This window comes from Cricetulus griseus, chromosome 2 (assembly GCF_003668045.3).
Source record: "Cricetulus griseus strain 17A/GY chromosome 2, alternate assembly CriGri-PICRH-1.0, whole genome shotgun sequence".
Lineage (NCBI taxonomy): Eukaryota > Metazoa > Chordata > Mammalia > Rodentia > Cricetidae > Cricetulus > Cricetulus griseus.
This window is the reverse complement of record NC_048595.1, coordinates 32,943,752-32,970,634: the sequence shown is the minus strand read 5'-3', so window position 1 is coordinate 32,970,634 and position 26,883 is coordinate 32,943,752. Positions and strand designations below refer to the sequence as shown.

The 26,883-nt window shown below is 47.0% G+C and overlaps 2 protein-coding genes across 3 annotated transcripts; one reads left to right on the top strand and one right to left on the bottom strand.

Moving 5' to 3' along the window:
- The first annotated feature begins 892 nt into the window (after positions 1 to 892).
- Svbp (small vasohibin binding protein) lies at positions 893 to 7,397 on the top strand. Of its 2 annotated transcripts, XM_027399086.2 has the most exons (4): positions 893 to 1,052; positions 1,234 to 1,323; positions 1,414 to 1,563; positions 7,041 to 7,397. In XM_027399086.2, exons 2-4 carry the CDS (start codon positions 1,249 to 1,251, stop codon positions 7,125 to 7,127), a joined length of 312 nt encoding a protein of 103 aa, XP_027254887.1. In that variant the 5' UTR covers positions 893 to 1,052; positions 1,234 to 1,248; the 3' UTR covers positions 7,128 to 7,397. The 2 variants fall into 2 exon arrangements, with proteins under 2 accessions (XP_027254887.1, XP_027254888.1); XM_027399087.2 differs by lacking the exon at positions 1,234 to 1,323 and having other exon boundaries at positions 894 to 1,052.
- A 6,746-nt stretch (positions 7,398 to 14,143) lies between these two features.
- Tmem269 (transmembrane protein 269) lies at positions 14,144 to 25,719 on the bottom strand. Its single transcript, XM_027399011.2, has 6 exons — positions 25,463 to 25,719; positions 22,428 to 22,560; positions 19,291 to 19,388; positions 18,163 to 18,306; positions 17,388 to 17,591; positions 14,144 to 14,320 (listed from the first exon to the last, which is right to left on the bottom strand). Exons 1-6 carry the CDS (start codon positions 25,527 to 25,529, stop codon positions 14,199 to 14,201), a joined length of 768 nt encoding a protein of 255 aa, XP_027254812.1. The 5' UTR covers positions 25,530 to 25,719; the 3' UTR covers positions 14,144 to 14,198.
- Positions 25,720 to 26,883: the final 1,164 nt, after the last annotated feature.

The following is a 26,883-nucleotide window of genomic DNA, read 5'->3' as shown; positions in this document are numbered from 1 at the left end:
AGGGACTTAAAATGTAATGTTCTAAGAATAGTGCCTGGAGGGCTGGAGAGATGATGGCTCAGCGGCTTAAGAGCACTGACTGCTCTTCCAGAAGTCCTGAGTTCAATTCCCAGTAACCACATGGTGGCTCACCACCACCTTGAATGAGATCTGGTACCTTCTGCTGGCATGCGGGCAAAAGACTGTATACATGATAAATTTAAAAAAAGTGCCTGGAGTATAGGAAGACCCAAAGAGAAGCAGCTATTGTTATTACTCTGGCTCCTCCTTCGCTTCCTTCTCTTCAGTCAATTCTTGCTAATATAACAAATGAAAATGATAGCTAGAAATTTTATTTTACACCCCTTTGATAATTCTGTCCCCCACCCTGTATCTCTCTCTGTCTCTCTCTCTCCCCAACTTATAGAGAACCTCGTGCCTATGCCTCCCCAGTGCTGGGATTAAAGGTGTACAACACCAGGCCTGGTTAGGGGCCCGTATTTAAATGGTTTGGTTTGGTTTTGTTGTTCTCTCTCTCAAAGTTTTCAAAGCACCGTGGCAAACAGGATCCCATTTGATCCTCCTTATAGACCCGTAAATCAGGAAGGAAGCAATCATCAATCCTGACTTTTTGGATTTAGAACCTGATGCTCAGAATTCCAGTGCTAACCAATTCCAATTCCAGGAATCAGATTTCGCCTTTCAAAGCCTCGCAGTTGTCCCAGAAACCAGACGCCGCCGCCCGAGAAAAGCTTTGGTTACTTGTAAGAATGTCCCAGCCACAGGCCCCGCCCCTCCCGTTTCAGATCCTGCCCTCCAGCCACTGGCCCCGCCCTACACGCCTCCGACTCCTCCCCTCCCGGTCCGGCCACGCCCAGGCGAGCTCTCTGCGCGCGCGCAGTGGCTTCTGCGGGAGGGCTACCTTAGGCCGCGGCCCCGCCCTCCCCGGCGCGGCCCGCCCAGTTCAAGGGCAGCGGGGCTGGCTGCTCCGGTCCCGCGGAAGGGGAAGGCGAGGGTGATCCCCGCGTGGGGGCTGGTCTGCGACGTGGCGGAGGCCGGGAGAACGAGGCCGGGTAGGGAAGGGCGCGGACCCCCGAGCCGCCATCTTGCTGCGGAGGGGCCGGGAGGGCGGGGCTGGCTGAGGGCGCTGCCGTGGACCGAGTGGCTTTGCCCCTCGGCCTCAAAAACTCGGCCGTGGCGCACGCCCCCGGGTTGGAGCTGCCTTCTCATCCGCTGCTCACCCGGTGTTGGTAGGGAAAGGCCCAGGAAATGACTGCTGGCCCATTGTGCAGAAAACTGAGACTCAGAAGTGAGGAGGAGACTCGACTAGGAACGCACAGCGAGGTGCTGGCAGTGGGACTCCAGGGACTGCCTCATTGCCAGCTAGGGAGTTGGGAGAAAGACTAGCAAGCGGTTCTCTTTTTGTGCCATCAGGTCAGAGCTGACCAAGAAGCATTCACAAGCCAAGCCATGGATCCACCTGCCCGGAAAGAAAAATCCAAAGTTAAAGAACCTGCCTTCAGAGTGGAGAAGACTAAGCAGAAATCTGCCCAGCAGGAGCTGAAGCAAAGACAAAGAGCAGAGGTGAGACTAAGGAGGGGACTCTGTGTGCTTGAGTCAGCGGGAGAAGGTGATGGAAGAAAACACAGGAGAGAAAACTTTACTAGGGGTTTCTGCTTGTCTTCAGGGGCAGAGAGGCCATCAAGGTCCAGAATGGTGAAGCGGAAACCAGGAGTCACAGGTCAAGTTAGTGTCAGAATCCCAACCTGTACCAGGTCTCTAGATGGCTCCTGGCACTGAGCTTTTGTGCTAGGGATCTGAGGAACACATGAAAAGAGAAAAAGCAGCCGTGGATGAGGGAGGGATCAGAGCGGGGAGGCGAATACGAATGAATGAATGAATGAATGAATGAATGAATGAGGATTCATGAAGTGCTTGTGTGTCCAGTGAACCAGTTACACATGTGCATTTGGTGCAAAAAGTAGCTAGTTAGTGGGTGAGATGGTAAAAGTGCCTGCTGCAGAAGTCTGACTACCCGAGTGGGTTCCTCGGAACCCATATATAGGAAAAAGAGGAGAGGTGCTACTCACAACTGCCCTCTCACCTCCACACTTTCTGTGGCATGCACGGACACACACCACCACCACCAGTTTTTAAGTGTCTGCTTATAACCACGTAAGGTTTGAGCCCACCAGTGTTTCTTTGTTCTCCCAACACTTAATCACTTTAAGAATAAAAAGCTTTAAAATATTTACACTGCTAATGAGCCCCATCCAGACATGGGTATTTTAATATGTAGTATCAGGAATAAGCTTGCTGGTCTTTTCTGCCTCTTTGTGGCATGTGTTTTTGAGAAAGTTTAAAGTACAGAAAACACTTGGTATTTATTCTTCTCTCAGATGGGTAGTGGTCACTGGTATTGAATTTTCCTAGAATTTTAAGATAAATAAAGTCACCTAAATTTGATGTCCCCTTTGACTATTTGTCTTATACTTTTTCTCCCTCCCGATGGGTAAGCCTTTTTTTTTTTTTTAGAGGTTTCTGTGTGTAGCTGTGGCTGTCCTGGTACTCACTTTATAGACCAGGGTGGCCTTGAACTCACAGAGATCTCCCTGCTTCTGGTTCCTGAGTGCTGGGATTAAAGGCCTGTGCCACCACTACTCAGGTCCCTCCCTCCTTTTTAAGATGCATTTTCATTCAAATAGATGAATACATTATCTCTGCATTTGCATTTTGTTTGCATTGCATTTTAGAAATATTCACATTAACTCTTTTAAGAATCTGCTTTTTTTGTTTTGTTTTGTTTTGGTTTGGTTTTTCAAGACAGGGTTTCTCTGTGGCTTCAGAGGCTGTCCTGAAACTAGCTCTTGTAGACCAGGCTGGTCTCAAACTCATCCACCTGCCTCTACCTCCCGAGTGATGGGATTAAAGGCATGTGCCACCAACACCCGGCCTCTTTGTTCTTTATAGTGTCTATAAGCCTTTTTAAAAAAGATTTATTTTTAATTATGTCGGTGATGGGTATGTGAACATGAGTTCAGGTGCCCATGGAGGCCATAAGAGGGCATCAGATGCCCTAGAGCTAGAGTTACAGGTGGTTATGAGCCACCTGACGTAGGTGCTGAGAATAGAACCAGGGTCCTTTGGAAAGAGAAGCAAGTGCTCTTAACCACTGAGCCCTCTCTCCAGTCCTGAGCCACCGTATTTAGTGTATTTACCCACTCCTCCTGTAATGGATATTGTAATTACTTACAGTTTTGCTTTTTACAAACATTTGTGCTGAAAAACTTCTAGGTATTTCCTTGGCACCTGTGCTAGAATTTGTCATATATTTGACTAGAAAAATTACCAAGTGCCATTTCAATTTTCCTAGACATTGCCAAATAGCTTTCAGAGGGATTCCTCAAGCCTGCACCCCTGTTGATAGTGTGAGGCACTTACTGTTCCTTTCGCTCTGACAGTTGATGTTGTCAAACGTTGTTTATTGGTTCCATTTAGTAAGCAAATATCTGGCTTCTGCAGTAGTGTATGGACTAGAGACATGTGACTGGACAAAACAGAACAGTCCCTGCCTTCATAGAGTGTGCATTCCAATAATCACAATAAACTCAGGAGCAGGTCTGAAGCTGCTTTGCACCCCAGAGCCTCCCCATGTACTAAGGCAGGTCATCTGAAAGCCCTGCTCTGCCATTCGATAAATAAATGTGCCCCTTCTTCACCCAGATCCAAAATGATCTTAAGCTTTGTGCTTTAGCAGACAGTTCAAGGGGAACTGCAAGAAACAGCCCCTCAAACAGTGTGCACCGTGCACACTGAAAGATCGATGTGAAGGGCACTGTTCCTAACCTTATTGGCATCTGCTTTTCTGGCTTCCATTCGTTCTTCCCATATGATCTTGGAAAAAATACTTCTGAACATCACTTTCTTGATGTCTGGGGAAAATGAGGGTGATGTATCTACATCACAGTATTATAAGGAATAGAAATTGCATATGGAAAGCCCTTAACCCAGTGCCTGGCACACAGAAGGTGTTTGATACCCAGCAGTGATCACGATCTGGAGTCACCATTGCTTCTAAGCAGCCAATGCGCTCTTACCACGTGGACATAGCGGGACCAGCTGGTTGTGTCCATATTCTCTTGCTGAAGTGTCAGGTTGGAGGTGCATACCAGCAGCAGCTGGCACCTGTTAGCTCCTGCTATGTCAGCCTGAGCGAGGCCTGCACATGTGTGAGCAAATGCTGAGGCAGGTGTTACTATTTCCCAGTTAACCCTTTGTGAGTCCTCCTGGAATAAGAAGTGGTGTGACCAGAGTCAATAAGGGCAGGCCCGTGGTCAGAGCAGTGCTTCCTACTTGGTTGTCTCTTGGTTTTGTTTCTATCATGTTGGGGCTTAAACCCAGGGTCTGTATGTGCCTTGTGCTCTACCACTAAGCTATACCCCCAGCCCCCAGTCCACTATTTGCTTCCCCAACAGCTGTCTTGCTATTTAGTCTGTGTTCCCTGGAATGGAATGGAGTCATTGATAGGAATGTGCCAGCACCTCCTCGGCAGGAAGGGATAAAGATGCCGTATCCTAGGAAGGACGCATGCAAGGGAATGGAGGCTCATTTGGCAGGGAAGTAGCACATCACATTGCTATGACCCCTCCCTTTAGACCATGCGTCTCTCTCTTGGCTCAGACACCTGAACATTTTAAATCTCTTTGTGCCCTGCTTATTTCCCCCTTTCTCCTGCCATTCTGCATCTTTGACTGGGAGGTCTCCTGAATATCCCTGCCAGTCCCAGAACAGAAAGTAAAACACAAATCACAAAGGCTGGCAGGTGTCAAGCCTACAAAGCAGAGACTTTTCTGCTTTTTAAATATAAAGTATATGTGTAACTATGTATTGTTTAAAGAAGAAAAAACACCCTGCTATGTAGGGGATGCTGTAGCCACGCCTGCTTAGGGGCTGGCTACAGGTGTGCTTGACCACGGTGCGTGATGTAGGGAAAGTTTAAGAGTGAGGGGCGCTTACGTGGCAGCCCTGTTTTCGCTTTCATCTTTGGCTTGCTGTACTTACTGCTGCCCTGCAGGCTGGCTGGGTCACTCTGTAAGTAAGGCTTTTCCCTATTAAATTCCCTTGTATTTTACCTGATTCCATATTGGTAATTTCCCACATTACTCGTATCTATCACTCAGCTTAAGAAACTGAACTTGAAGCAAGCCCAGTAGCACATAACTATAGTCACAGCATTTGGGAGATGGAGGTGGATCAACAACATGAGTTCAAGACCAGCCTGAGTAACAGAATGAGGCCTTGTCTCAAAGAAAAAAAGAAAAAGAAAGAAAGGAAGGAAGGAAGGGAAAGGGAAGGGAAGGAAAGGAAAGAAAAGGAAAAGAGTAAAAGGGAAAAAGACCAGTAACTTGGAAGGTCCAGCATATCTGGTCATGTTTTAAGTTTATGCTAATCATTGCTTTGTAGTTCTATATGAACTCACTACTCCTCTGTAGTATGGACTCTTAAAATGATGTTTCCATAACAGTAAGTCTCTTCATTTTACATATTTCTGAATTTTTAGTTATGTGCCTCTCTTTGGCTTCAAGTGTTTTAGTTTAAGATAGTATCTCACTGACAGGCGTTGGTGGCACACAACTTAATCCCAGCACTCAGGAGGCAGAGGCAGATGGATCTCTGTGAGTTCCAAGGCAGCCTGGTCTACAGAGTGAGATCCAGGACAGGCTCCAAAGCAATACAGAGAAACCCTGTCTCAAAAAACCAAAGAATAAAATAAAATAAAAGTATCTCTACAGAGGCTGAAACTCTTTATGTAGACCAAGCTGGCCTTGAACTCACAGAGATCTGTCTGCCTATGCCTCCAGAGTCCAGAGTGATGTGACTAAAGACATGAATTACCACACCCAGCCTTTTTTTTTTTTAAGGGGTGTGTGTGTGTGTGTGTGTGTGTGTGTGTGTGTGTCTGTCTGTCTGTCTGTCTGTCTGTCTGTCTGTCCCTGGAGCATGGGTGCTGGGAACTGAACCCCAGTTCCATGGTAAGAGTAGCAGTGCCCTTAGCTGCTGAACCACCCCAAGTTCTTTCCCTTTGGCCTCTCAGATTTTGTTTTGTTGGGGCATGGTCTCTATTATATAGGCCTGGAACTCACTATGTGGACCAGACTGACCTCAAACTCAGAAAGGTCCACCTTCCTCTGCCTCCCAAGTACCTCTCAGATACCTTTATTTTTTATGAGTGTTTTGCCTGCAAGTATGTCTGTGAACCATGTAAGTGAGCGGTGCCCATGGAGGCTCCATGAGGGCATAGGATCCCCTAGAACTGAAGTTAAAGACAGTTGTGAGCTGCCATGTGGGTTCTGGGAACCACCCAGATCCTTTGCCAGAGCACAACTGCTCTTAACCTTGAGCCATCTCTCTGGCCCCAAGTTCTATTTCTTAGATTGGCAGTGGACACTATATTCTGTGACGGGCTCTCTCCCCTGAACATTTTTCCTTGCTACATTTATGTGTCATGGAACATGTGCAGGGGTCAGAGGACAATGTCCATCATCAAGCTTGGCATGTTTTCAAAATTTTCTCTCGTACGTGGCCTTCACTAGGCCATGTTCCCACAGCTGCCTCCTCTCTGGACTTCTACAAATGCCTCCTAAGTAGTTGATAATCCCTACTTCACCACCACCCCAGTTGGCCTCCAGTCATCCTGTCCAAAGCCCAGATGGAGTTGGGTTGTCTCTGCATACTCATGTCTGCTACTCTCTGGAGCCTGCAGGTGAAGGTCCAGACTCCTTGGCCTGGCATTTAAGTCTGACACTCTTGTCTGTCCAAGTCCCCAGTTCCCCCATATACACTTGAATTTCTGGGAGTGGTCCTGTGCTGTTCCCTTAGACTTGTCGGGCACCATCCTCTAAAGACCAAGCCCCTTGCCTCACTGCTGCTCGCTTCATTCCACCAGCGGAAGCTGCTCTCCCATCCTGTCACTGCCTCACAGGCCCCTCCTGATGAAATTCCAGTATTTGCTGCAGCCTCCACAGCGGCTTCCATTGCTAATGTATCTCTTCTCCATCCAGATCTACGCTCTCAACAGAGTCATGACGGAGCTGGAGCAGCAGCAGTTTGATGAGTTCTGTAAGCAAATGCAGCCACCTGGAGAGTGAGGCAGCTGGCATCTGAGTCAGAGGCCCTGGAGTCTCACAGAATTAAACAAGACTTGTAGAGAACTCTGCACTGAACTTCCTGTAGGTAACTTCACCACACTGGTTCCTCCTCTCAGAACTGGCCCAGTGCTTGCTGGGTAGACTTTTCATCTGGAACAGCAGATTTTTTAAAAAGGCCTTTTTTCTACTGTGTGAGAAAAATCATTGTTTCTAGTGAAACTGTGTGTCCTCCCTAAAAATAATAAAATACAAAATGTTCATTTGTTCTTACTTTAGGGTGGGAATGCCTTCTCACAGAAAGTAGAATAAAGAATGGGGTAGGTGAGGGCTGGAGGGATGGCTCAGAAGTTAAGAGCACTGACTGCTCTTTCAGAGGATGCAGGTTCAGTTCCCAGCACCCATCCATATTCAACACTTCACAACCACCTGTAACTCAAGCCCCGGGACAATCAACATCTTTTTCTGGACTCTATGGGCACTTCACTCCCACACAAAGACATACATATACACACATAGTTAAAAATAAAATAGCTCTTAAAAAAAAAAAAAAAAAACTGGCATGGTATACAGGAGGCAGAAACAAGCAGATACCTGTGAGTTTGAAGTCAACCTGTTCTACATAACAAGTCCCAGGCTAGCAAAAGCTACATAGACCCTGTCTCAACATGTGTGCATGCTCGGAATAAGATCCAGTGTCCCTGGGGACAAAGGAGGTGCTTTGCCATGGCAATGAGGACAGCTCATTATTTTCCTGAAGGGTAGAGAACGCAGGAATCAGTGGATTTGGTAAGCTGTTTACCAAATGTGGAAGTTTTTTGGAGAGCAGGAAGTAGGGTGACGAGGGTGAAAAGGAAAGGTGACGGAGGTTTGCAGAGAGAGCGTGTGAAACAGCAGTCTAGTTCCGCCGAGAGTGAAGACAGACATGCGGGGACATGGGATGACAGCTGCAGTGGTAAGGCTTCACTGGGGATGAGCAGACACACACCAAGCAGCACTGACCATGGAGTGTTCTCAGCCCTGCTGGAGGAAGGCACAGTAATTAAGTGAACCAGGGCTTTGCTCAGCAGCTAGAGTGGAAGCAGGGAGGTGCCCATTCCCAGGGCATGGATTATAAGGATGGGCTGGCTCTAACTGTGTGAAAAAGTAAATGAGAGCCAGACATGGTGGCACACACCTGTAATCCCAGCAGTTGGAAGGCTGAGGCAGGAGGATCAGGAGTTTGAGGCCAGCCTGGGCTACATGGTGAGACGCTGACTCAGTGTAAATGAGAACTGGAGGAGGATAAGGGACTTTGAAAGGTGTCTAAGGCTCGTGAGTTAGAGTTTCTACTGTGGTTGAAACTGAGCTTCTGGAAGTATCCTGGGGGTGTCGGGGGTGGGTGTGATTACAGAATAGAATGCAGGAAACAGACTGGAGAGAGGCAGAGCTCTGGGAATGACTGGGAAGCTGGAGTAGGATGGAGGATGGAAGCCAGAGCACTGCGACAATCAGTAGTTAGGAGAACTGCCCTTGTCAGGATTTGTTGAGTGATCTTGGTACCTCAGTCTTCATGTCTTAGGAAGGATATTACTATTTCTGCTTCACTTGAATTCCGTAAGGTGGAAAGTACTATATCTGGAGTACACCTGTCCTCACAAAACAGCACAGCTGTGAGTTAACTCAGATGAAGTCCCTAGTAAACTTAAAGGCACTCTTACTCTTTAGTGGGTGAGAAATTAAACACTGTGGTGGCAGCGAGGTTCTCTCTGCACTGGGAGCCGCTCCCCACTGTTATTAGTTTCTGTGTGACACAGGAATGACTGTAGACCCTTCCCCCTTCTTTCCCCTTCCTTTCTTCCTTTCCTTCTTTTCTTTCCTCCCTCCCTCTCTGCCTCTCTCCTTCCTTCCTTTCCTCCTTCCCCCTAAAAAAAAAAAAAAAAAAAAAAAAAAAAAAAAAGCAGGAAGCATATTCCCTCCTACATGAGCAGGTAGTAGAGAAAAAAAGAACACGAAGCCAGGCATGGTAGCGATGCCTTTAATTCCAGCACTCAGGAGGTAGAGACAGGCCTACCTGTGAATTCAAAGCCAGCCTGGTCTACAAGTTGAGTTCCGGGACAGCCAGGCCTACACAGAGAAACTCTGTCTCAAAAACAAAAACAAACCATGCTTACTTCCATTGTTGTTCTGTGCCCTGCTGATCACAGGCACCCCGTCACACACATAAGTATATGTGACCCTTTACTCCCATTTGAGCTACTAGCCAGGATTAAGAGGAGGGAAGCCAGGATCCCCACCATCCTGTGGCTGCAGCTAACAGCAGTTCTGCAGCCTAGGTACTTTTAGGTTTTCATCTGGCAGGTACTTCACCAGTCCTAGAGTCAAGTTTATGAGGAAAATGTTCAGACTGATCCCTTAGGAACGAAACACCCATCACCCAGCTTCCTCTGTTAGGGGTAGAGGCATAAAATTGTCTCAGACATGTGCTTCAGGAATGTAACTCACACCGTCATGTGTGCAGCAGGGTTACTGTAATGCTGTGCAAGTGCAGGGATTCAGGGGATGAGCCACCATGCCTGGATAAAACTAAAAATCTTTTTTTTAAAAAAGAATATTTTTGCTGGGCATTGGTGACGCACGCCTTTAATCCCAGCACTTGGGAGGCAGAGGCAGGCAGACCTCTGAGTTCAAGGCCAGCCTGGTCTACAGAACGAGTGCCAGGATAGGCTCCAAAGCTACACAGAGAAACCCTGTCTTGAAAAACAAACAAAAAAAAAGAATATTTTTAATTTGAAGGAGTGGCTAAATTTATTCCTTTTATCTGTCCTTCACAATATTGAGCCAGTTAAATCAGTGGTTCTCAATCTGTGGGTCACGGCCCCTTTGGGGTTCAAAAACCAGGATATTTATGTTATGATTCATAACAGTGGCAAAATTACAGTTATGGAGTAGCAATGAAGGTAATTTTATGGTTGGGGGTCACCACAACATTAGGAACTGTATTAAAAGGTCACAGCATAACAAAGGTTGAGAACCACTGAATTAAGTGATGAATTCAAGAATGTAGGAAAAAATGGGTTTAAAAAAATCTCATTTATGAACCATGACATCCCAGAAAATGTAAATGGTGTTTATGACAATAAAATTTTGAGCATTTCACCCTGAAGGAAAAAAAAACAGAGAAAATTACATATTGGTTTATAGCCTGCTGATCTCATTGGAAAACCCTTGAGCATTAGGAAGGAATTAAGCTCACAGTTGGAGACCTGAGTGTAGCTGGCTTTCTTAGACTGGCAGCCCCCAAATCATGACATAGAGACTTATCATCAACCACGAATGCTCAACCCACATGGGCTTGTTTCCAACTAGCCCTTTTTTTCCCTCAAATTAACCCATTTCTATTAACCCATGTGCTGCCCTGAGGCTCCTTTATCTCATCTACACACTGTCCACCCTGCTTTCCTGCTTCCTCTGTGCCTGACTGGCTGGCTCCCCCTTTTTCTCTGCCCAGCCACCATCTAACCCTCCACTAGACCAATCAGGTGCCCTGGGCAGGCAAGGTAAAACAGCAATACATCCCTACATAGTCAAACAAATTCAGCATAAACAAATTCAACACATCTGTACATAGTTAAACACATATTCTATTCAAAAATACCTGAGTTTTCAAAAATTCCAGTTTTCATATGAAAGCCCACATTTTAAACAATGTATTCTGAGTGTTTGTTTGCCTGTCTGTATGTGCCCACAGAGGCCAGAAGAGGGCATGGGATTCCTGAAACTGGAGTCACAGATAATTGTGCACTAGCATGTTGATGCTGGGAACAAACCCTCTGCAAGAGCAGGCAGCGCTCTTAACTGCTGAGCTGTTTTTCCAGCCTCCCCAGCCCCAAACATTCCCCTCCACCCCTGAAATGACAGGCACACTCAGATCACACTTCAGGAAAACCCAGTTGCAACTGCCCTACCTTGTGTGTTTGTCCTCCCAGGGGAAAGTAAATCTTCATGTTAGAAATAAGAAAATGGATCGGGCGTTGGTGGAGCATGTCTTTAATCCCAGCACTCAGGAGGCAGAGGCAGGTGGATCTCTGTGAGTTTGAGGCCAGCCTGGTCTACAGAGTGAGTTCTAGGACAACCTCCAAAGCAATACAGAGAAACCCTGTCTCAAAAACCGAGAGAGAGAGAGAATGAGTTTATAGAGATTAAACGTTTTTCTCAGGACCAGACCTGCAAAACTAATAGGATTCTGCCATAGGATTCCATGCAGACATGGAGCAGTGCTTTGGAAAAGGAATCTCCACCATGCTGGGTTTAGACCAGAACCTCGCCCAGACTCCCTGACATCACTGGTGTGCTGGAAGAGCTTTCATGTCATCCTTTGCCCTTGTGCTTGTGTGGAAGCCCAGGAAGAGTCGCAGAAAAACTGCTCTCTAGGGAATAAAGGTGCTGAGGTGAGCTGGCATCAGAGCCCCAGCCTGCTGAGAGGCAGCTGGACTCTGCAAGGAGCCTCAGCTGCCCTGGTGTCAGTAACCCAAGTGGGGAAAAGGAATAAGTTGTTACTGTTACAATTGCTGAATAGTTCATTGTCGAAGTCTGGGGGAACTCAATCCTGTTTTAACTCTGCTTCTGACACTTAAAATGGACACAATTCAAGAATCACATTTGCCGGTGGGGAGGGGGGTGGGAGGGGTGGTTGCTGTTGTTGTTCTTTTCTTTTGAACATAAAAACAACCAGAAATCATTTGGTCAAAGCTCAAGAAGTAGTGTGAAGACACCGTTGACTAATCTCAAATATCAGATCTTGAACAAAATTTAATTGGTTGAGAGTAGCGCAAAGCATTGTTTCCTAACACCTACTATATGGAAGCGCCATGCTGGCTGTTGGTCCCTAAGAACTCATATGACAACAGTTCTCAAGGTTTGGTTAAGTGTAGACTCACACTGACATGAGTGCTCACCCCTGGCTATGTCTGAGTCAAGCGGATGTCTTCTTCCTATAGTAACCTCTATAACTTCCGAGAGTCCACAAGGAAATTGATTCATCTTCCAATTGAACATTTTTTGAGTCCTAGGCACTGTGGCAGGTAGTGCAAATAATAGGCATAAATGAAAGGCAATTACAGTCTAGCAGAACACAGCAGATCCATCTAACAGTGACCACATAAAAGAAGAAACAAACACTGGGGAAAAGAGGTCTGGGAGAGAAGATGCTGCCAGCTTCCTTGGAGTTGTAATGACATTGGCATTTTTCTTTAATTTGCAAGTTGGTTTTTACTTTTTAATCTAATTTTAGATTTGAGGCATATATATCTTAAAACTTCAAAGGCAGACATGTTGTAGAGGAGTTCAGGCGCCACCATGTGGAAAGAGGCGGAATTAGCCAGCTGTCCTTCAGAAGTCTGGAGTGAAGCTGGGATTCCCTGGTTATCCTCCAGAAGGTGCAACTTTGGAATATAATAGCATGCAGTATTTCTGTCTGGTTTGTAGTTTTACAAGACAAAGTGACATCTCAGTAGAGTCTAGTGTTTGAAAACTTAGAAAAGATACACAGAATGAGACCCCTGGAAGCCAGGTGTGATGGCTATTCTTGGTTCTCAGAAACATCTGGAATTAACTAAACCCAAGCAGATACACCGGTGAGGGATTTTTCTTTTTTTTTCTCTCTCTCTTTTTTTGAGACAGTTTCTCTCTATGTAGTCCTGGCTGTCCTGGAACTCACTATGTAGACCAGGCAGACCTTGAACTCACAGAGATCCACCTGCCTCTGCCTCCCAAATGCTGGGATTAAAAGCATGTACTACCACACCTGGCCCAAGGGAACTTTCTTAATTAACTTGTTTAAAGTTAGAAGACCTACTTTTAGTGAGGATTTTTTGAAATGGGAAGATCCATCTTTAATTTGGACCCCACCTTCTTGGTGGCAGCTTATGTAAGTAAAGGACATGGAAGAAGGAAGCTTGCTCTCTTTGCCTTCTTGCCCTCACTAACAGGTGCATTCCTTCATTGGCATTAGAGTCTACTTCTTCAGGATTATGTCATATACTGAAGACCAGCTGAGACATCCAGCCTTATAGACTGAACAACTATTGGATTCTTAGACTTTCTGTTGGTACATAGCCATTGTTGGACTAGCTAGACCATAGCCTATCAGCCACTCTAATAAATTCCATAGATAGATTGATAGATAGATAGATAGATAGATAGATAGATAGATATTCATTCTATCCATTCTGTTCCTCTAGAGAACCATGACTAATACACCAGGTGAGTCATTTGGACTGCCAATCAATTTTTTGAGATAAAGTATCCTGTAGCCAAGGCTGGCCTAGAACTCCCAATCCTGAGCTGAAACTCAACCCAAGCCCAAACTTAACTTGGAAAACAAAAGTCTATCCTACATGAATGATTCAAGTATCACCCAAGCCAGATGGTGGTGATGCATACTTTTAATCCCAGCACCTGAGAGGCAGAGGCAGGTGGATCTGAGTTAAAGGTCTACAGAATGAGTTCCCAGGACAGCCTGGGCAACACAGAGAAACCCTATCTCAAAATACAAAAAAGCAAACAAAACTTCGTTCAAGTATTACCCAAAAGGGAGTCTGAATCATTGTGGGAAGATAAGGCCTAGGAGGCAGACAGATGAGACAACCTGGAGTTTACCTGAGGGCCTAGCAACAGGTGCTGTCAGAGGTCCTGATCATGCCTAACCAATGAGGAGTGACCATGCAATGTCACTGGGTCTAGACACAGCCTGGGTGCTGGAAGGAGGATATATAAGGCTCTTCCCGTTGCTGAATAAATGAGTCTGCTGTTTGCCTTTTACCTGACTCCAGGAGTCTGTGCTGTTGACTCCATGCCTTCTCACCCCTTCCCCGGAGGGAGCTCTTAGAATCCAGCAACAAACCCTGATTAAGGAGAAAGAAGCAAAGGCTTCTGGGCCCACTGTGGGGTCGCTGTGATTCAAGACAAGAGATAGCATTTGACAACACAGGCACCAGGAAAGCTTTAGTGAGGATGGGGCAGGTCTTGGTCTAGCATGCTAAGTGCAGAGCCCACAGAGCCAGCAGGAGTGGTGAAGCTGTGGTTTCCCCCTCGCTAGAGCTTAATACAAGCTCCCCTGCCCCACAGGGCGTCTGGAAAGAAGATGTAGGAGAGTGACCAAATCAGGCAGTAAAAGGCGGTGAGTGAGAACGGGGAGAGAAACAGCATGATAATACCTGTAAGGACAGAAACAGACACTCAGTTTCATGAAGTGGCTCCTACCCCACCCTCTGTCTCTCACAGGTCACTCACAGAGCTGAGGAAACAGCAGCAAGAGAGCAGAGGCCCCATGTTTAAGTCCTGTTTAGTAAGTATATGTAAGCTCTTGATTGGAAGCCAATTCAATCTCAGGGTCCACTCTACTGACCTCAGACCAGAAGCCAAGTCCTGGCCAATACTGAACTCAAGTTGACCAGAGCCTTTTCTAGCAGGGAGATCTTCCTAATAGTTTGGAGTTTACATGCACTATTACATGCCTGAGACTGCTTACGGAGTGGCCTCAGCTCTCCGATGATGCCTCTGAATAATCAGAGTGGCTTGCTTTGCCCAGACTGTGCAAGTACGTGGTCTGTGCTGAACAGCCACTTTCCTTCTGGAGTCTGGAACTCAGTACCTGCGAGGCAGAGGGTACCTATCTGAATCTCTGATGACCTTCCTGGAAGATAGTGCTTCATGTGAATGACCACAGTTCAGGGCTTGACAATTGAGTGTGACCCTGGTGACCTGGAGAGGACTCTGGGGAGCCAGCATCTCATTTCTGGGGTCACTTCCCATGCATGTTTTCCCTCTGCTGACTTTGAGCCACGTTCTTTTTGTTGTTGTTGCTTCTGTTTGGTTGGTTGGTTGGTTGGTCTGTTATATCCCTGGCTGTCCTGGAACTTGCTCTGGAGACCAGGCTAGCATAGAACTTAAGAGATCCAACTGCCTCTGCCTCCTGAGTGCTGGGATTAAAGGCGTGTGTTACCTCTCTGGGCCACATCCTTGTGTTCTAAACAGTCTTAGCTATGAGGAGAACATGCTGAGTACTGAGGCCCTTCTAACAAATCCCTGAACCTGGATCCAGTCTCAGGTAGTCCCAAAACAATCTGAATTTCAGGTTAAACACATTAAGAACAAGGACTTCAAAATTGGTGGCACACCTACTCAGTACTGGCTAAATTGCTTCACTTACACTTCATAATGTTCCCATGACTTAGAATTACATCTGTTTTCCTCATAGGAGACACAGGGGAAGTGACCTACACAGAAGCCTGACTAAACTAGACATTCTTCCTCAGTTAACAAGACCATGGGGCAACCACAGTCTCATGACAGGCTCTCCTGTAGCCCAGGCTGACCTCAAACTTGCGTCGTAGCTGAGGATGACTTTGAACTTCTGACCATTCTGCTTCCACTTCTGGAGTGCTCAGATTACAGGTGTGCACCGCCATGGTCAGTGTATGCAGTACCAGGGAGCAAAGCCTGGGGATCCATGAAAGCTAAGCAACTACTTGACCAACTGGGCTACAACCTAACTTGACCATCGTGTATTCTGTGAGACCCTGTTAGATCATGACAGATGACAGGTAACAAAAGGGTGCTTATGGGGAAAAGAATCAGCTAAGGATATGTTCAAGGGTTTTGTAATACTGCAATTGGAGAGCAGTCATTGATCTGCTGAGGTGAGGAGGCAATGTTTAAAGCCAGAATTGTCCTTTAAAAAAATTGATGGCATTATCTCTCCAAAACTAGCCATGGGCCAGCTTCTTGAAGCCTGGAGCTCTGTAGGAAAGCATAATGTCCACAACATCCACTCTGAATGTGCACAATACTGGCATTAACTGGTGTCAGAATCTACAAGGTACCATTTCCTCCTTAACTCATACAGCAAAGCAACCCAGGAGCCCCATGCTAAGTGTGTGGTTTATTTTGAGCAAAGGGGATCAACTCCAGGAACAACAACCTCTGAGGGAAATGCTTGCTTTGCTATGAGCTAGGAGAGGGGAGGTAGAAAAGATGGAGCCAGCAATTGCCATATATAGTTCAGGACCCTACCAGAGAACTACATCATTATCTCATTCAATCTCAGTGAGCTGTAAGCTAGGAACTTGGAGCTTTATTTATAGATGAAGAAGACTGAATTCAAAATGATGTGGTATTAGCCCAAGTTTATACAACTATGTGCAGAAGTCAGAGCTTCAACTGTGGCACGTTTAGTTACAGACCCAGACTCTCCTCACCATCCTGCCTCTGGCCTGTAGGGCATAGGAGAGCCAGCACCCAGAACTGGGTCAAGGATTCTGTACTAATACTGCATAAGGTATGACCCTGAAGGAAACATATCCTATGACCCAGAGTAGATTCACAGCAAAGGAATAATGGGAGAAACTCAAGCACCCCCAGGGATGCTTATCTTGTTCGATAGCACACATTGTAAAGAAAAACTGATACTCCTTGAAGGAAGCCCTAACTCAGGGCCCAGTCTGCCCACTTCACTGGCCTAAGGTTTTGTCACTGGCTTTCCACACAAGTTCCAGCCACACTGTCCCACTAATGCTTCCAGCATCTTCTCGGTCTCCCAGGCATCCCAAAACATCTGTGAGCTCATCTCTCGGCTCTCCTTAAACATCATCCTTGAGGGACATTTCCTCCTCTCAAGTCATCTCAGTCTAAATGAGTCACCTCTGAGAGCACCCACCCCATGCTTTCCCAGAGCATCAAAACTGTTTGTAGTTACTCTTTTTTTAGACAGAATTTCACTCCATAGCTCAGGCTGGCCCGGAACTCACTATATCTTGAACTTGCAATGATCCTCCAGCCTCGGCCTCCCAAGAACTGGAATTACAAGCCATTGTACCCAGTTTTGTTTGTTTCCAATTATTTTTTTTGCCATTTTTATTTGCTAGTTTTTTTGGTTTTCAGTAACTTTCTCCTTACCTGAGGCAGGAACTATGTCTAGTTTACCAGACTGACTCCCTGTACACATAGCCACACACGCATTCCCAAAATTCTACTGAACTCATTAACATTAGGTAGATATTTATCGAGCACAGCCTAAACCTATGCACTGGAGCATGAAGAAAACAGTCCTCTAAGGAGGTGAGTACATTTGGTATTTTCTGACATTAAAAAAATAGTAAATATGCACTTTGTTGGATAACAACAAATTCGATGGTGAGAATACTCGAGAGCAAAGTGCATGGGCAATGCTGCTGTGAGGCTCAGTGTGACCATAAACATCTGGTGACAATTATTTGAACTCACCTCCCATATAAACCACTTTTTTCCAGTTCTCCGACTCCAGGACTTCATCGTGTGGATAGCAACTTTGGTCGATCATGAACAGAATCATGAGTGAAGCCATGCAGCAGAGAATAAATGTGTTTCCCTTGGTCAGAAGGCAGGTGGAGGCCAAAACACAGGAAGCGTAGGGGCAGGGTAGACCCTTGTATACAGAGGGACCTCCTCCTAGGGAAAGATCATGGGATCACCTGCTTCCTGGTGCCAAGGGCATCTGTCAGTTCGGGTCTCCTCTCCCTGAGCTGCCAAATTCCCTTGGTCCAGGTGTGGGAGGAGGGTGTAGGTCATTCGGTCATTACAAGCAGATGCTGTGAAGGCTTAGGTTTGTGTTGGTTTCTGGGGACAGCAGGCAATCAGTGTAGACCAGGTGTGCCCACACCTTGATGGGTCCTTGGAAGGCCAGTCTAAGCTCAGTGCTGGCTTTACACACCCTTCCTGTGTGGTCTTAGGAAGGCAGCTGGCCTCACTTTATCACAGCATCTCCTGTTTGGGGAACTGGGGAACTCCATTTCCAGAGTGTGTGAAGCAGTGCCCCATACAAATATCATACAGCAAAGAGACACAGCTGCTGAAGAAGCAAGGACTCATTTCTCCCAGACCAGCCCTTCACCTCTAGCAGGCACCAGGCTCATGAGGAGGAAGAGGAGCCCATGAACGACCCCTGGCTTCTGACTCCTAGCAAGTTTCTCCTGCCCCTTGATCCCTGTCACAGTCCTAAAACGGACTGGGTTCCACTCACCTGTTGAATAAAAACACAGGCGGAAAGAAGTGGTTAACACATAGATGACGGCCAGGAACCCATTCAGAGGCCCATCCACACCAAGGAGCAGAGCTGAGGCCAGGCCAAAGGTGGTGAAGACAGCGAAGTCATTCAGTTCAAGTCCTATTTCAGAGGTTAAGGTTAACTCACAGGCATGCATTCTACACCCTAGCCTCTCTCAGGTGGCTGGTGCAGTAACAGTTGAGGTGTTGGGGTCTCAGAAAACAGCAGCTGCTCCCTAAAGGTGGCCTGTAGATCCAAGCCTGGGTTATCCCCCCCCCCACCCCCAGCTCTTCTGGTGCTTGGCACTCAACATGGAAGGCTAGGTGCACACGCTCACAAGCCTTGGAACCTTTTTCAGGCAAAATCTTAACGTGGAAACATTTTGAGGTATTTTGAACCAGCTGCTTTGCCTGGGAATGTTTCTCATCCCCTCACTGACCCTTGCCATTGTCTTCACTTAACTAATAAATCTACAGAGAATATTCCTCACTTAGAATGAAGGTGACCCCAGTGAACACTTGGAAGGCAAGAAAGGATAAACAGCAAAGAAACAGTTTGAGTAACTCAAAGTGAAGTCTTACATCATAAAACTCACAATAACCATAATAATGTACTATGGAGTCTAAACACAAGACCAAAATCTTTAGCAAATTCAAAAGAAGAGTAAATGGAATTAAAGCAGAGGGGTAAGGAGGATAAGGACTAAACAACTGGGCAAGGGCAGGGCAAAGATGGGAAAGAGAGCCACGCAGTGGTGGCACACCTTTAATCCCAGCACTCGGGAGGCAGAGGCAGATGGATCTCAGTGAGTTCGAGGCCAGCCTGGTCTACAAAGTGAGTTCCAGGACAGCCAGGACTGTTACACAGAGAAACTCTGTCTCGAAAACAAACAAAACAAAACCAGATGGGGAAGAGAGCCAGCCCAGGAGATGGATCCAGGCTGCAGACGGCTCAGTCCTGGGGCAGGACTACTTCCACTATTAACAAAGGCATGTGAACAATTGGGTGACTGAGGAAGGTCTGCCTGGCTTCACAGGATGGGTGGGAGCCTGAGAAGGACGCTGCCCAGGGTAGGGATTAGAGGGATCTAAGGTCTGGACTCACCCATTTTGTGGCAGATGTTGAGGTGCCTGGTCATCGTCCCTACTGCCATGTCTAACAGGAAGCTGATGAGAAGCATCCAGGAAGCACAGTGCGATTTCCTAGAGGGCAGCCATCAGGCAGCTTCTTGTAGTTCCCACTGGACAAGTCCACACTCAACACGCACTCTTCACATAAGCACAGCCAAGTGCTTTCCCTCACCCACACCCTTCTGGTACATACCGCTTTCAGTGTTTTACACACACCCTCCAAAATGCCCGATACATAGACTTTTTATAATTTTTAAATTATTTTATGTGTCTGAGGTATTTTGCCTGCATATACAGCTGTGCATCACATTCATACATTGCCCAGGAAGACCAGAAGGGGATGCAGGATCTCGTGGGACTGGAGTTACAGTGACCTGGGGTGTGATAAACCCAGGACCTCTAGAAGAGCAGCCAGTGCTCTTAACCACTGAGCCATCTTTTCAGCCCCCAACCCATAGTTTAAAGAGGTTCTCTGACACCCTCGACCCCCAGTAATCACCAAGATCTCCCACAACTCTTCTGTTTTGGGGGCGGGTGTTTCAAGACAGGGTTTCTCTGTGTAGCCCTGGCTGTCCTGGAACTCACTATACCAGGCTGGCCTCAAACTCAGGGTCTGCTTGCCTCTGCCTCCTGGATGCTGGAATTAAAGGTGTGCACCACCACTGCCGCTGAGACCTTCCAACTCTTAAGCCCCAGTGTATGTGATGACACAGGGTCCTTCCTAGTTCCCAGTGCAGCCTCTACCATTACCCCACTGTGACTCCAGATAAATTACTGTTTGTCTCTCTAGGTCTCTTTCTCCACTTGTGAAATGAAGGATTTATACTACATGATTTCCTCTCCTTTCTTCTCTTTTCCCCTCCTCTCTCCTTTCCTTTCTTTCATTCTGTGGTGGTTTGAGTGAGAGTGTCCCCCATAGCTCATGTGTTCAAATACTTGATCCCCAGTTGGTGGAACTGTTTGGGAAGGATTTGGTGTGGCCTTGTTGAAGAGGAGTGTGAGCTCTCGGCTCTTTCTGCTGTGCGCTTGTGCTCTGCCATCATGAACTCTCATCCTATGAAACTGAGAACCCAACTAAACACTTTCTTTTATAAGTTGCCTTTGTCATGATGTTTTATCACAGCAATAGGAAAGTGACTAAGACATCTGTTCTTCAGGAGCCACTGACCCTATTTTTTGAAACAGGGTTTCTCACTGGGACCTGGGGCTCACTGGTTTGGCAACGCTGGATGGTGAGTGAGCCTCTCCAGCACCGGGATCCTGAGTACACACTGCCATACCCAGCCTTCTTACATGGCTGCTAAGAATTGAACTCAGGCCCTCATACTTGTGCTGCAAGCACATCATTGACTGAGCCACCTCCCCCCAACCCTGGTCTTAGGCTCTTGATCCTCCTGCCTCCACCTTCCAAGTTCTGGGATTACAAGCATATGCCATCATACCTGGCTAAATTCTGACTTTCCTACAACATTAACCATCTGGTTCTCCTCCTCCTCCTCCTCCTCCTTCTCCTCCTCTTCTTCCTCCTCCTCCTCTTCCTCCTCCTCCACCTCTTCTTCCTCCCCTTTTTATTCCCCCTCCTCCTCTTCCTTCTCCTCCTTCTTTTTCAGTACTGAAGCTTGTACTAGGCAAGTGCTCTCCTGTTAGATGTGCCAGGTCAGAGTTTGTGCATTCTTTCTGTTTCTGAGCTTTAGTTTAATTCCATTTGACCTGAGATTATCTTCTTTATGACAGCTAGTCTTTTATATGCCTAGAATGCAGAATAAATCCTCCAAGAGAGCTTGAGAATACTGTGCATTCTGCTGTTGTTGGACCAAGCGTCCACAGGTGTTGATTACACCCAGACACCAGATGGTGCAGCCAAGATTAATGTGCTTGCTGACTTTCTGCAGATTTGCAATAGGTGTTGGCATCTCCAACTATGGTATGGATACGTCAGTGTCTGTCACAGTTCTCTTGGGTTTGGTTGTGGCAAGGATCCATCAGTGTCTCCCACATTCTCTTGCATTTGATGCTGATTCGACTCTAAGTCATTTCCAGAGTTCCTCTAGCCCTCACACTCTTCATTGCACCTCATCCATCATACGCTCCCATATAAGCAGCCACCGTACAAAGAAAACCTGCCCACAGAGGTCCACTGCTGATTCTGCACTGGATTACAATGCTTAGGTGACCCAGCAGAAGCAAAGAGGAGAGCCTGACCTCTGACCTCAGCCATCCCCAAACAGCTTCAACATTTGTTTAGATCACAACTGAGGGTTCAAAGAGGCTAAGTGAAAATAACAGAACCTACAACTGTAACATAAAATTACCCTCTCAGAGGATTCGTTTATAAACTATTTGAGTTTTTTTCCTGCCACAGATGTGCATTCTCCCACTTTATTAGACTCCAAACCCTCAAATTTACGGATGAAAGACAGATAAAGAAATCCCATGCTGGCCCTGGAGAATCAGGCACATCAGGAGTGCATCTGAATGAGTTTTATTTAAAGAGCTGGTCTGCCAAAGGCCAGGAAATAGAATTCAGTTTACAGGGGCATAAATTGCTCCTGCTTTCTTGGTGGTGGCACCTTAAATGTAACAGAAATTCCAGAATGGTGCTAATATCATATGTTCAAATCATATGTTCTGATTCAAGAACCAGAAAATATGAATGAAGCCAAGTGAAGTAGCTCACACCTACAGCCCCAGCACTTGGGAGATCAGCAGAAGGATCAGAAGTTCAAGGCCAGCCTAAGCCACACAGTGAGTTCAAGACCATCTTGGGATCTGTGGGGAGAAGGTGGGAGAGAGGAGAGAGAAAAGGGGGTGTCTGTGAATACTACTATGCATCTCCCTTTTTCTCCTTCAGTCATTCTGAATTGCTACAGCTGAAGGAACAAGAAAGATTATAATACAAACTCTTCATGCTACAAAAAGAAACTGAGGCTCAGAGATATGACCAGCCTGGTAGCAACACGGAATCCACAATCCTGACTTTGAAACTACTATACTGTCCTTGTCCCCAGGCTAATCTTTCAGCCACAGTGGCTAGATCTCTAGAATGTTTCTTCCCTTCCTCATGCCATAGGCTCCAGCTTTAGGCTCAGAGCAGGTTGTACCCATACCTACCTGCTGAAGCTGCAGAAGATGGAGAAGAGCCCCAGGACCATGTTGGCCAGGGACAAGGCATTAATAACATCCTTCCAGGAAAGTTCAGTTGTCATCTGAGAAATGGAATTCTCGTGGTTCAAGATGTGCTGACCTGTGGCCCAGAAGAGAGGTACACAGAGTTCCCAAGGTCAAGGGATCTCTAGAGAGGCTCTCAGGGACCTCCTCCCAGAACCGCACCCTCTCCACACTCTATCTCACCAATTGAGAACACAAGTTATCGAGGAGACACCAGAGTTAAAGACAAGGTTTGGAAAAGCTTAGCAGCAGGGCAGATGAACTCGCATGGCCATCCCATCCCCCCCCCTTTCCCTAGTCCCACGGCACAGACACCCACCCGGGAGCCTTTTGACACCTCAAAGGCCCCCTCCTTCTGAGAGATAGAGCCTTGTCAAAGATTAATGGCTGACTTAAGAGAGGCTATGCTCACTCCCTTAGAGACCTCAGGGCACAACACAACACTGGTCCCATCTCCAACAGAGAAGGAAATCAACTTCACAGAATGGATGTGGACAGCATTCAGTGGCTCCCCAGCAACTTGCGCTGTGTTCTTTCCTCTGATCTGGGCCAGCTTAAAGGGTATACTCTTTCTTCCCCTATTTTATGAATGAGGGAACAAGTTCAGCACATTGGAGACATCTGCTCAATGTCACACAGTAAGTGAGGAGAAGCAACCCCTATGCTTGATCCTTAATCTGCTTGATCCTTAATCTGTTTCTGACCCCAGCAGGAGGTGGTTTAGGGACTTTGACTAAGGGGTTCACTAGGCTAGGCTTACCAGATAGCCTCTGTCTGCCAGAACAGGTCATGTCCAGGCCTTTGACCACCCCTGGCATCTCTCATAGCAGGGAATCAGCTGGCCTATCTATCTTCACCAACAGTCTTGGCTCTGTCTTTACACTATGTCCAGACAAATGTGCTCCTTACACATCAGCTGTTTGTGTCCTGAGACAAACAAGCCCCACTGATGGCATAAACACATCAGCCACACAAAGGAGCCCTACCCTTGACTGGTAATGAGTAAATCCTGTTCTCACATCCACTTTCTCTTTAATCCTTCACTCATTTCAAGGCTCAGGCTTGGCCTCCAGACAGCCCCACTGGACAGTTCCAGGCCCTTAAGGTCTGAGCAAGAATTGAGACAAAGCCAGACATGGTGGCACACATCTTTAATCTTAGCATCTGGGAGGCAGGGGCAGTGGCTCTCTGAGTTTGAGACCAGCCTGGTCTATGTCGTGACTGTCTAGGATAGACAGACTATTGCGAGCCCCTGTCTCAAAAAGAAACAAATTCAAAAGGAATTGAGACAAACTATGCTCTTTTAAAAACAAAACAAAGCAAAAACCTGCCACCAAGATGTCCAAGGCTGGGAGGGACTGAACTTGGGTCTGGAACTGGAATATCCTAAGCATCACTGAAGGGCTTGTTGTTCCCATAGGCAGCCTCAGGCACCAAAGGAATCAACAGCTGTGTGACCAAACCCATCAGGATTAACACCTAAAATAGGAAATGACATAAACCCAGGAAGGCTGGGAGTGAAGGGGAGATGATTTTGGCTGTACCATCCCACTCCGTGGACCTATCCAGCCATCTCTCCTGTTTTAAGGCCAACCCCAGCAGGACTAGATATCTCAGTTCCTGATCTAGACACCTGTTCACCTGCTAGGCCACCAACCATCTCCTTGAAGAACAGCATCCCTGAGTCTCTGCCTCAGATGAGCAGATGTCCAATCTCCCAATAGACATTGCCTCATTCGTACTGCTTCATAGATTTTATTTTAGGCTGCTACACTGTCTACCCTGCTCACAAAGCACTTGAACACCTGGGATTCCCATCGGCCCTGTGCGCTCAATCAGGCAAGGGTTGTCATCCCTGCTTATACATCCCAAGTAAGGCAAACACAGCAGAGAGGGGAAAGCCTTATGAGGGGTCACTCTGAAGTTACAGGATGAGATTCAGTTCTCCCTTGAGTGTTCCTTCCTCTCCACTCTGCCATCTACCAGCAAACAGGACAGAAAGTTTCTCAGGCTCTATGTTTAGTCTAAGCTAAGAGAACCCCTGGGTCACTGCCTTCAGAGAACATATGGTCAGTCTACTGGTCTAAAGCAGTGGTTCTCAATCTGTCGATTGTGACCCCTTTAGGAGCTGAACAACCCTTTCACAGGATCTCATATATTTATTTTATAATTTATAACAGTAACGAAATTACAGTTACGAAGTAGCAACAAAATAATTTTATGGTTGGGGGTTACCACAATGTGAGGAACTGTATTAAAGTGTTGCAGCACTGGGAAGGTTGATTGAGAACCATTGGTCTAGAGAAACAAGACACAAGCATACATGTGGCCCCTCTATTCATAGTAGCCCCTTATCTTCCAGATGGGAAAGCAAAGCTTCCAAATGGGAAAGGATTTGCTCAGGAAACGGTGGAGCCAGAACTTGAGCTGAGTCTCCTCTTACTTGTAAATTTTAAGTAAACATTGCACACAGCCCCAGGAGCGAAAGGATGGGAATTGATTCCACAGAAATAGGGCGCGAACTACTCACTCCTACAGCAGGATACTTGTTTGGGAGCAAATCTGATGCTTGGTGATGCTGACACAGAGATGACTGTGAACTGATCTCTCAAGGAACAGTCAAGCTGAGGATGCAACCCAGCATGGAAGAAGAGACAGGACCATGTGAGCACAGAGGAGTGGCCTGCCTCAGGGAGGCTTTCAGGGGAGGGGTAGAACTACAGGAGGCTTGTGCCCCAAGCAGATCAGTCAAATGCTTGCTTCTTGAATCCCTCTGTGGAGCCCAGCCCCGCACCAGCCCTGCTCAACTCTCCAGCTCCCCATCTCCAGCCCTACTGAAACCCCTCTCTAGGGTCCTTCCTTGGGTCTTGGTCCTCTTTAAGGAGCCTCTTTAAGAAGCCAGAGCTTGTAAGTGCTCATCTTGAAGATTTCTTGTGCTCACCGTGTAACACCTGGGATTCTTTACAGGCTTCGCCTACCTTGTCTTCTTTTTTTTCTAGAGGGGACACAACTTGAGTGCAGACTGAGGTCCCCTGTGCCAAACATGAGGCCTGACAATAAAAGTGCTCAGTTAGTTAATATAACACACCACTTAGTTCCTCTTGCTGCACTGTCTCTAATGTACCCAGAATCTAGCCCTCTTCACTGAGGACTCTGAGAAACCATTTTTGATGAGGACCCCACGGCCTCTTCAACCCAGTCCTTATCATTTATTCATTTCATTGTTTCAGATCTCTCCCTGTGCATGCTTTGTGTGTTTGATAAACAGAACAAGACCCATGTACCGCCCGCCCACCCTTGGAAGATAGCCTCAATGGAATGTTCAGGAGCTTGAAGAGATATGTTATGTGTAACTAGGACATGTTTCAGTTGCCCTGGGTATACTAGGAAGCAAAGACCAAGTCTGGGGCAAGGGAGTATTTCACCAACATGGTGATATTTACCAGTGTCTCTAAAGAGGGGGGTGAGGAGTGTGGTAGGCAAAGAAAATTTAAAATACAATGAGGTCTTGGCTCCCAAAAGCCCAGTAACTGGAGATCTAGTTGGTGGGGTCTGAGCTGGGGCCCTCCCAGAGGTGACTGTGATCGTCCCAAGTTTATATATTTTAACACACTGTGACTCATTTAGAGAGGTTTTTTTTTTTTTTTTCGTCTGAATCTGTCTTTATTGTGTACCTGTAATCTTTTTCTGACCACACGAGCCTTTAAACTGCTAAGTGTTATGGTCAGGACCTCCACCTCTGTTTTTGTGGCTGGCTCCCTCCTGCAGGCAGCTGCCAGGAGGGAGCGAAATGGAAGAGGGATTGGGAAGAAATTCAAGAACAGAAACTGATAGTGAGTGTAAGAACAACCCGCAGCCGCAGCCGGAATCACAGAGCTCACATGACTATGTGTTTCTAGAAAGAGGAATGAGTAGTGATGAGGGTTCCCTCACCAGGCAGCCTGTGTGGCAGGTGAGTATGAAGGTGTTCTTTCCAGCAGTGGTGTCTCTTGTCCTTCTTCATCGCGCACACTGCCACCCCTTCCCTGGAGGCCAGAGGCCACCTCCTGCAGACCTGGCCTCTTGAGAACAGGACACAACACTGCTCTCTCGCCAGCCTCCCCGCGGGTTGTCCGGGTAACCCCGTTAAACCCAATTCTGTCGATGACATGACGAGGAGCTGGCTGGCCTGATGTCCCTGCCCCTCTCTTGCCCCACCTGCTCCATGTCAGTGTGTAATGCTCACCTGGGGATCAGACATTCCTAGATGGGGCTGGGGCCCCCGCCCCGCACTCTTTCCTGCTGTTGTTGAAGTGGGGGGGGGGGGTCCAGCCCAAGCGAAGGTGCACGGATGCGGGCCCAGCCTCTTAGCCTGGCTCTTAGCTCACAATCCTGAGGGCAGGGGAGGGGCTGAGCAGCT

Excerpts from the sequence above, each read along its gene's own strand:
- Svbp (XM_027399086.2), top strand. The coding sequence starts at position 1,249 with ATGACTGCTGGCCCATTGTGCAGAAAACTGAGACTCAGAAGTGAGGAG. Across the intron at positions 1,324-1,413 it reads GACTAGGAACGCACAGCGAG|GTCAGAGCTGACCAAGAAGC; the intron begins GTGCTGGCAGTG and ends TTGTGCCATCAG. Across the intron at positions 1,564-7,040 it reads AGCAAAGACAAAGAGCAGAG|ATCTACGCTCTCAACAGAGT; the intron begins GTGAGACTAAGG and ends TTCTCCATCCAG.
- Tmem269 (XM_027399011.2), bottom strand. The coding sequence starts at position 25,529 with ATGTTTGGCACAGGGGACCTCAGTCTGCACTCAAGTTGTGTCCCCTCT. Across the intron at positions 18,307-19,290 it reads CAACATCTGCCACAAAATGG|GACTTGAACTGAATGACTTC; the intron begins GTGAGTCCAGAC and ends CCTCTGAAATAG. Across the intron at positions 14,321-17,387 it reads AAAAGTGGTTTATATGGGAG|GTATTATCATGCTGTTTCTC; the intron begins GTGAGTTCAAAT and ends CTGTCCTTACAG.